This window comes from Atta colombica, unplaced genomic scaffold, assembly GCF_001594045.1.
Source record: "Atta colombica isolate Treedump-2 unplaced genomic scaffold, Acol1.0 scaffold225, whole genome shotgun sequence".
NCBI lineage: Eukaryota > Metazoa > Arthropoda > Insecta > Hymenoptera > Formicidae > Atta > Atta colombica.
In genome coordinates, this window is record NW_017259322.1 from 428,190 (window position 1) to 437,558 (window position 9,369).

The window sequence follows — 9,369 nt, forward strand, 5'->3', positions numbered from 1 at the left end:
TCGCTTTCATACAACATGCAAAGTATATGTATTGCTTTTCTTTTGTGTTACGCAATATTTAATTTTTTTGATATTACAAATTATAAATAATAAAAAATGTAATAATAATCTTTAATGTTTTTTCTTACAATCAAAAAAATTGTGCTTTATTCGTTCTTTATACAGGATGGCTCATTTTAATTATATCTCCATCCTAAGATTTTTTCCTATGCATTTTACGAAAAAATATGTTAAAACAAAGTTGTTTTATATTAACAAAAAGCATACATAGCTCGAAATCGATTTGATTCTCCTCAAAATATATAGTTAAACATTTATAGTTAAAAATTTAAGAGACATATTTTTAAATATCTTATATATCCTTTTTTTTTAAAGGAGCTTGAAGGAATAAAACAATCTCTTAAAGCTATAAATTAAACATTTCTATTAAATTCTAATCAATATTGTTGAAATGATAAGATTACATACAAAAATATTTTAGACAGAACTTTTATTTTTTTACAATTTATAATTATTTAGTTTTTCAAAAATTAAAATTTTTGAAATATCCTTATTCTATTAACATTTTTGTAAAATTATATTTCTTCCATGAATCTGTTTTCATTAATAGAATATTTCAAGGAAAATCAAATCGGTTCGAACAGTGATATACAAGGCTGGGCACGTTTTTGAAATATTTTTATTTTCAAAAGCAAATTTTCTCGATTCTCAAAAATTAAATATAACAATTTCTAAATCAAATAAATATGTATTATTTTCTCTTTCAATTTATTTATTTCTTATGAAGAAATTATACGACATTCTGGTTCATTCGGGTTCAGGAAATAAGGATCCCAGATAGCACAAAAAGAATTCAGTCATATATCATCAATTTCGAATTCATTTTCAGATGCAAAAAGAATTCTTTTCAGAATTATTCAGAAAAAGAATTCTTTTTGTGTCTAAAAATGAATTCTAAATTAATGACATAACAACTGAATTCTTTTTTAATTCTTTTTAAACACTTTTTGTGCTACCTGGGATATCTTCACCATTCATTCACCACTCACCTGAAGAACGAAAGGCACAATTGCTTTCATAACTCGCGGAGATCTTGACTCGCTAGTCCACTGGCTGGACTCGCGTGTAATTCGTGACAAGCGACAACTAATTAACGTTTAAACTACTCGCGTGCCCCGCACTCACGCGTGGTCACTCAGATAGAGAAGAACAACAGCAGCAGCAGCGGCTATCGGCCTCATTGATGACTTGAACGCGAGAATGCGATAGAAGACATGCGACAGAAACGTCGGAGGGAAGCTACATGACAGACGGCATACACCTGCCTACCTCGTGCAAGCAGGACGCTTTCATTACTGTCCGTAATCAGCCGCGGCCCGGTCGACCGTCCGCCCATGCGACGAGGCGACCCGTGGCGATGCTCTTCATGTGGAAGAAAAAGTGTAGCCCGCCAGCGTGTACGGGAGAAAAGATGCTATACATGCGGCAGTGGCGGCTAACTATCTCATCTCACCTAAGTCCTGACTCTTCATTAGATTTCCAGTTGAACAGAATGCGATTGCGATCGTTTGGACTTTTGCAGAAGCGATCCGAAAATGAGAGATCTTGTTTAAATAATTGCGATCAAAAAAGAGATTAGTTTTTGTTGTTATGATGATAATGCACAATCTCTTTAAAGGTATACCAACTTCTATTTTTTATATTTTTTATGAAAGAAACAAAGGATCTTTTCTCGATTAAAAATAGAAAAATTTGCGATTGCAGAATTGCCCTTCGAGCTCCGTGTATCTTCGTATGACTACCGAATAGTGCTTTGTACTCAGCTGCCCAGCTGAATATTCGGCCCTGGACGAAAGGAGAGTCCACGGGAAAGACGTGAAATGAAGAGAGGACGAAGGAGGAAGGATCGAGAGAGCGAGACTTTGTTGAGTAGGTCACATCGATGGATACCGTTATAGTTGCCGCCGCTGATCTGTGTCACGGGGACCCTGCCAATGACGTAGTCTGGGTGCCAACTTAGGTAATACTGAAACAGAGAGAACCTCGAGATCGCGTACCTCAAGCGGAGCAACATGTGTTATCTTCAAAATTTGGAAAATCCATTAGGAATGTCTTAAGATTGCCAATTTATATCTCGTGCGAAAAAAAACCTCCTTTAAATCCTCTTCCAGCACTTCTAGGATCTGGAAGGGAAGACTCATCGGGATAGTTTTGCAGTCCCGTAGACGACATCGTTTATTATCATCGCGCGATGCGCACTCAGATGATGATGAGATCGGTGATATTTGCTTTATGTTAAAGAGAAAAAGTCTACGCCACTGAACAAGCATCTCTATACAAAAAGATATACGCTGGGATGGTCATAAATAGCGATTTAAGGTTTACGGCGAGACCCACCGCGCGCGCGCGAACACGCAAGTTATACCTAAGCGGTCTACTGACCTCAAAAGCACTGTCACTGGACAAGTGACTCTTTCACTGAATTTCCTCGCTTTTGAAGGCATCGTGTTGCTGCTCACGCCTTTTCTGTATGTTTCGCTTTTGAACGCTTCTCGACCGAATAATAGATCGATACTCGATGAATCGAGATCCTAGATTTTGTTTAGAGAACTTTATGACGGATATTTGGAAATTATCTTAAAATTTCGAAGACATCTTGAAGAATCAAAAATTTTTACGTTCGATTGTCTTATAACATTTCAGATATTTTTAAATATATATTTTTAAAACCACATTATGTAGGATCGTTTTTAGTGTGTAATTTCGATTGATAGTTTAGAATACAGTTCAGATAATAACACGTAAACAAAAAGAAGAGCTACTCCTATAGCACAAAGTTGCATAAAAGTTGCAGTAATATTGCTGCAACATTGTAGCGATATTGCAGAGATTTTGCAGCGATATTGCTGCAAATTCTGTGCTGTATGAGTAAGATCGAATAAGTGATAAAATCGATATGTCAATAACAAATATAATGCATAATATTATGTTTAACATTTATAATACGCAATTTTATCTATTTGTTCAAAATTTTATATAATTAATATTAATAGGCAAAAGTCTAATATATGCGCTCATATACGATACAACATGGGAGAGACCGAGGCTTATTAGTGTAAGAAGCTAGTTGGCATTACGTTTTGTTTATGTATTTATGGTGAAAAAACAATGAAAAAGTTTACTACAAAGTATATCTTTGGCCGTGTTTGGATTTTCATCTGGATGTGCTCTCGGATGTCGATTATTGTTTAATGTTCGGTAAACAAGAAAGTTGAAATGATATTTGGCACTCAAATGGGAATCTGAACACAGCTTTTATAATATAAGTATTTTTCCCTAAATTCTATTAAATTAAACAAGTATTATAATAAAAAAAAGAGAAAAATCTGATTCAAAGAGGCAAGTAAATTTTTTTAGCATTTCATCATTTTGTATTATAATGTTCTTCAATTTAAGAATGTAAATCTAACATTAAGTAATTATTATTAATTAAAAAAAAAGTTTATGTTATTATGCGACATGTTATTTCGAGTAATATAACATTTGTTATAATAAAATGATTAAAATCAGATGTAGTGAGATATGTATAATAGTGAGATGCGCTGGCTCACATTTAAAAAAGTTAACTTGCTTAAGGAATCTTTCCATTCATTAAGAGAGTACAAAATCGATGTTTTAAAATTATATTTTTTAAATTATATATGTATAGAATTAAGTTCTAAAGGTTTTGAAAAAAAATATGTTTTTGAGAAAATGGACATTTTCTGAGACGTTTCGCAAGACGAAAATCGAATAAGGTTACATTCACACAACTTGCATAGCCACATAAACATATGCATAAAGAAAATTATCCAATCGTATTTCTCCTATAAAGATGTACGTAAAATGTAATTGGATAATTTTCTTTATGCAAACGTTTATGCGGTTTGCAAATTTGTGTGGATATCCTAAGTCCTCCTAGCGGAGGGCTAACAGCCGAGGGTATTGCGCTCATTTCACGAAACCGGTTTGTAATCTATAATTGTGTTAGGATTCTTAGGATTAGTTGAAGGAACCGAAATAAACTTTATTTACTTCTAATAGCCGTTTTACGCTGCACATGCATAATACTTATATAATTGTTGTATGCATATTAGAAAATTAATTTAAAACTTTAAAGCCGTTTTCCCCAAACTATGTTTACAAAATCATGAAAAACTCTCCTGAAAAAAGCTTTGCCGATCGAAATTTTGCATAATTATTATGGATATTTCTATCCAGTTTACGAACCACAATCTATTTCAATCCTTTGACTTTTTTTTGAAAAAGTGTTAAAAAATTCTGAAAATGAAAACATGATTTTTGTTTTACTATCATTTTATTAAATTTCATTATTTTGATCCAAATGCTACTTTAATACTTCATTACTGATGTATTGATTAAAAATATTTTAATTATAAGACTGTCGAGATTGTAAATTTTCCGCGATATTATTCTTATGCAGAAAAGTGGATCAAAAAAATAAGGGATAGAGTCATTTTATTTCTGAAATCCATAAACAAAACTTCTTATTAAAACAAATAAAAAGTTTTATCTTAATCAATTGTATATATTAGTTTCACTCTATTCACTTTTAAAAAACAGTCAGTTTTTAGGCTTTTAAATGACAGAAAGATCTTAATGAAACTCTGATGGAATCATTAAGATTCAAAGCAATACATCTTCATTCATAATACATAAAAAAAATGTACATAAATATTCATAGAACGATAGCATTTTAATTAGACGTTTAGAAGTGCGGTCAAAAATTGCCGCGAATGTTTCGAAACATTTTTTGATTGGTTGTTTTGATCAATTATAATAAAATTCTTTCTTCCGATTGGTTAATCAAATGCTTCGAAGCATTTGTAATGGCAACTCGACCACACCCTAAGTCTAATTTTAAGAACTTTGTTTCTTCATGTAATCTATTAGTAGTCTCGAATTTTCCCTAATAGCACAGATCTCCAAGAGAAGTTCCAAAGAATATTCAGAGGATATTTCTACGTTCTAAGAACGTTTACCAGAACGTCCCTCGAAGTGCTATTCGGATTATATAAGTACAGATTGCAGAGCTTTTGTATTAAGGAAATATCAACAAAGAATTAAAAGCAAAAACCAGTCACATTAAAGAATCACTGGTATTCATAGTTCATTTTTATTTTAAGACCGTCTATAATGTCTGCTAATGCGGCTTTCTGATTGGTCCATGAAATCTTAGGAATGTACTTAAGACGATATTAAATATAAAATCCGACTATGAATATATCGGCTATTGAGCTCTCCATTGATCAATTTTCTCAACCAATGGCTGTATTCAGCAGACTCAACAGTTGAGTGCTCGTTGCTATTGATGTATTTTTTCTAGACTGTGTTCCAAAGTTTACTGTCATACTGAAAATCTATAGTTTTTCGTTACGTCCTATAGATTTTTAGTACTAGCAGTAAAATTTGGAACTCAGCTCTAAAATGCTGATTGGATGATCTAAAAGAATAACAGCGAATGCTCACTCAATTGTTGAATCGGCTGAAAGTAGCCAATGGCTAAATCAAAAATTGCTTTAAAGCATTTGTAGCATCGCGTATCCAAAAGCACGCTTTTATCAAGAAAAATCGCGTTCTGAATACGGGAGAATACTATAAGTTCGGTAACCTATATGAATCTTAATAGATCCGTGATTGCTGAAGTTTCAATAAATAAACAGATACATCCACTGTCAACATCAAGGTTGAAATTGCTAGGTTAGATCTCAGGTTTCGTGATCTAACATATAACAATAACAGTTTTTGGTCTATAAGTATGCTATAAGAAGGAATCTACAGTTATATTGAATGTAATCTGTCATAACATTATTATATTTTGACAAGAAACAGCTGAGTGAACTAAAGTAACTTATGAAATTATTATAGATCGCTATTTCTATTACACTGCAGACAAACAAGAATCTCTCTTTTTAAATGAAAAAATGTCAGCTCTACTCTTTTATACTTTATTTTATTTTCTGATGTCCGGATGTATCATCTATCCACCTACAGAATTTGTCTCAGCGGGATTAACCGTTAAAGATGTCTTTGCGAATTGGCTTGGCAGTGAAAATGAATTTTTCATACAGTATCACATCAGGAGGAGTGTAGCCACGTTACTTTTACATTCTGCACTGCCTCTAGGTAATAAACACGTTTTTTCTCTAATTATATCCAGTCATGCTTTCACTTTTACAAACATTTACAGCATACGATTTTTTCGTACAGGCTATGTTCTAGGACTGTTTTTCTTCAATCACATAGATCCTGGAAAACTGTTGTTAGTCGATGGAAATTACCTTGGGCCATTGATTGTTCTTTGTGTCACCATTGCTCCACTTTACATTCTGAATAAGATTCTTGAATGGTCTGCACATAATTGGGCCACACATCCTATAGCACAAAATCTATCTGTGTATAGTAATAATAATACACCATGGACGGCTGTTGCCTCGGATATTAATACAGAATATCGAAGGTTCATTCAAATAGCTAACTTATACTTAGGAATTTAAATCACACGCATACCTATTGTAAGTACACTTAGTATTTATACTAAAATAAAATTTTATTTTAGAATAGATAAAATTGTTATTGTCACAAATAGCATAACTCGTGTCGTAGCGACGGACAATTGGATCATTAAAATCACGCCTTATAAATTGCAAGTGGCACATCAAAGTGACGCGACTTTAGTTGTGAATAAAAGCGACGTCCATTTCATGTCACCGACAACAAGAGATCAAGTTCAGTTTATCAATATACAGGTATAACAATAATTCATAAATCACTTCCAGTTGTACTGACTCAGTGATCCATATCATTTTCTAGGTAAAACCTATGCGAGCTATGGCACAGGAATTTGATATAAGATTAAATGCGTTGGATTTCAAGGATTTGCAAGATAAAGTTTCACGGCCGATTGCTATACTGCACAATATAACATTCCATAGAACCTTGCTTGATAGATTTATCGATATTTTTAAAGAAGAGGTCAATAAAAACCCATTCTATGATACTGCCGAGGTATCAAGTAACATACTGTCATCATCTCAATTATCAATAATTATTTTGTTTTTTTTCTCTAATCTGTTTGCCTTCAATTATTAATTTGTACTTATACAGGAGTTAAATCAATGTATTGGATGTATGCAAGCATTGTCGAATGTAAAATTAAATAGATTATGCAGCAGTGCCGATACTAGAGATCTTGACGATTGCACGACGTGTTATTGCCGTCCAATGTGGTGTATAGAATGTATGGCGAAATGGTTGGTACCTTTTATTGTTATTGTTCTTGATTATTAAGTTAAATTATGTATTCAGATAATATTTTTAATTATTATTATTATTATTACTTGAACAGGTTTGCCTCGAGACAAGACGAGAATGCACCAGAAACGTGGCTGTCCTCCAAATGTACCTGTCCTCTCTGCAGAGCACGATTCTGTGTTTTAGATGTGTGTCTTGTAAGAAATTCTAGCAATTAATATATAAATAATGAGCATTATTTTGATTCTTATGAAATAATTCTTATTTGTACCAATTTTAATACAATTGTTAAAAGAATAATATCTAAGATTCATTTAGATGAATATTTTTTTTACATGAAAAAATATATTGGTCTTATAAAAAGTTCAATCATTACATACAAATTAATGGATAAGTCACTTTTGTGAGATTACTAATTAGTAAAATAAAAATCAATTTACTTTACTATCACAAAAACTGATAAACATCAAACATTATGTTTAACATATTATAAAGTTTAACATATTATAAAGATACATACAAAGATTGCTATTTTAATAATAATAAATATCTGCTGAAGCAGTAATTTATGAAAAGTTGTTTACTGATTTGTCTCATGTTTCATTGTATAACAACTGTATGCATGTTTTGTATATACAATGATAACTCGACAATATATATTTTACATAAAATAAATTATTTACAGAAAATTCAAAGTGTCATGAGTCTAGGTGCGATATTCATTGCCATTAATTCCTGGAAAAGTAACTTCGCCGCATACGGTAGTCTAATTTGTGCAATTTGCGTCTTGTTTTTACAACCTTTGCATTCGAAAGTATTATTCCGCAAATTTGCTATAGCAATTAAACCACAAAAATTACATATGTGAATTCTATATGGATCCGATACTTCGAACAAACGTTCTCGTAGAAATTGCGCTGCGCCGTGAGAAATTTGGCAATCTCGTTCCATCTCTCCGAAACGAAGTCCACCATCCCTAAATAAATATACAAGCATGTGTGTGTATTATATATATATATATATGCGTGTGCGTACGCGCGCGCGCGTGTGTGTGTGCATGTGCGTGTACGTGCGTGTCATAAGTTAACTTTTTTTATATTAAAGTTAACAGTCTTGAAAATTTAATTTACGAGGGACATGTCACAACTGAAACTAATTTGATTCTCCTTGAAATATGTTATTAAACACACAAATATAAGAGATACGTATTTTTTTACGCTCATATTTAACTCATATTTAACGGGTAAAACACCCTTTAGAAAAAAAATGATATTTCTCTTTCGAATATCGGAAGTATGAAAAATGGAAAATTTTTTATCAAAAGTATTTAATGAAAAAAATATTTTATTATAGTATTTTGAAAAGTTTTCGAGATAAACTACGAAAATATGTACTAAAAAATGGAGGGATTTGTTTAAAAAATTCTAAATGACCTTGACACTCAAGGTTAAACTAATGATATCATCTTATGTCTCCCTCGAAGTCACAAAATTTTTGTTTGAAATATTTTTCGATTTAATACAATATTTCTAAAATATTTGAATGGAGCTTTTAAAATGAGATACTTTATGTAATGATTTAAATATAACCAATTGCAAACTACGTTTAGATAGTCCTCTCCTTTCTTTCCGCGGAAGCGTTCCGTTTGATCACGTTACAATTGATCACAACAGCCGGTATCTAAAGTTTTTCTGTTGTATGAGCGCTGTGAGTGGTCAATTGCAACGTGATTAAAGGAGCCCACTCATCACCTGTGAATATTAGTGAGTGTTCATCAGTGCTCACTAACACTACCGCAACTCATGGACATGTAATCATAGTCTATAATTGGCCATATTTAAACCATTGTTATTTCAAAATTATTGCTTAAAACAAAAATTTACAAATAATCTTTTTACTTAATTTTCCGAGAATTTTCTTGCTATAGTATTGAGTCACGAATTTTGGAGTATCCTGTGTACGTGCATATATATATATATATATTCGCGACGCCTCCAGGGAAACTTCCGGGACTTCAAAGAGCCGAAGCGTCTCTGTATCTGACGCTCAAACGCA

General features: G+C 32.3%; 3 protein-coding genes across 3 annotated transcripts in view; 1 reads left to right on the forward strand and 2 right to left on the reverse strand.

Annotated features, from left to right (window-relative positions):
• The window catches only part of LOC108688060, a 4,570-nt gene extending 3,491 nt beyond the window's left edge, over nt 1-1,079 (reverse strand). Inside the window, exon 1 of the mRNA XM_018194151.1 lies at nt 1,050-1,079. Coding sequence (XP_018049640.1) covers nt 1,050-1,079 — 30 coding nt within the window. The remainder of the gene's footprint in view (nt 1-1,049) is intronic.
• Nucleotides 1,080-5,550: 4,471 nt separating this feature from the next.
• Nucleotides 5,551-7,542, forward strand: LOC108688095 (E3 ubiquitin-protein ligase TM129). Its single transcript, XM_018194194.1, has 7 exons — nt 5,551-5,852; nt 5,929-6,186; nt 6,271-6,520; nt 6,620-6,809; nt 6,874-7,068; nt 7,168-7,313; nt 7,409-7,542. The coding sequence occupies exons 2-7, from the start codon at nt 5,985-5,987 to the stop codon at nt 7,530-7,532; spliced, it is 1,107 nt and encodes a 368-aa protein (XP_018049683.1). The 5' UTR covers nt 5,551-5,852; nt 5,929-5,984; the 3' UTR covers nt 7,533-7,542.
• A 444-nt stretch (nt 7,543-7,986) lies between these two features.
• Nucleotides 7,987-9,369, reverse strand: part of LOC108688133 (DNA-directed RNA polymerase II subunit RPB2) — a 7,188-nt gene continuing 5,805 nt past the window's right edge. Inside the window, exon 7 of the mRNA XM_018194262.1 lies at nt 7,987-8,290. Coding sequence (XP_018049751.1) covers nt 8,005-8,290 — 286 coding nt within the window. The 3' untranslated portion in view covers nt 7,987-8,004. The remainder of the gene's footprint in view (nt 8,291-9,369) is intronic.

What these genes read in the sequence shown, in the direction of transcription:
- LOC108688095 (XM_018194194.1), top strand. Translation starts at nt 5,985, where the DNA reads ATGTCAGCTCTACTCTTTTATACTTTATTTTATTTTCTGATGTCCGGA. An exon ending in ATTAATACAGAATATCGAAG is followed by an intron (nt 6,521 to 6,619) that starts GTTCATTCAAAT and finishes ATTTTATTTTAG; the next exon opens with AATAGATAAAATTGTTATTG. An exon ending in TTCAGTTTATCAATATACAG is followed by an intron (nt 6,810 to 6,873) that starts GTATAACAATAA and finishes ATCATTTTCTAG; the next exon opens with GTAAAACCTATGCGAGCTAT.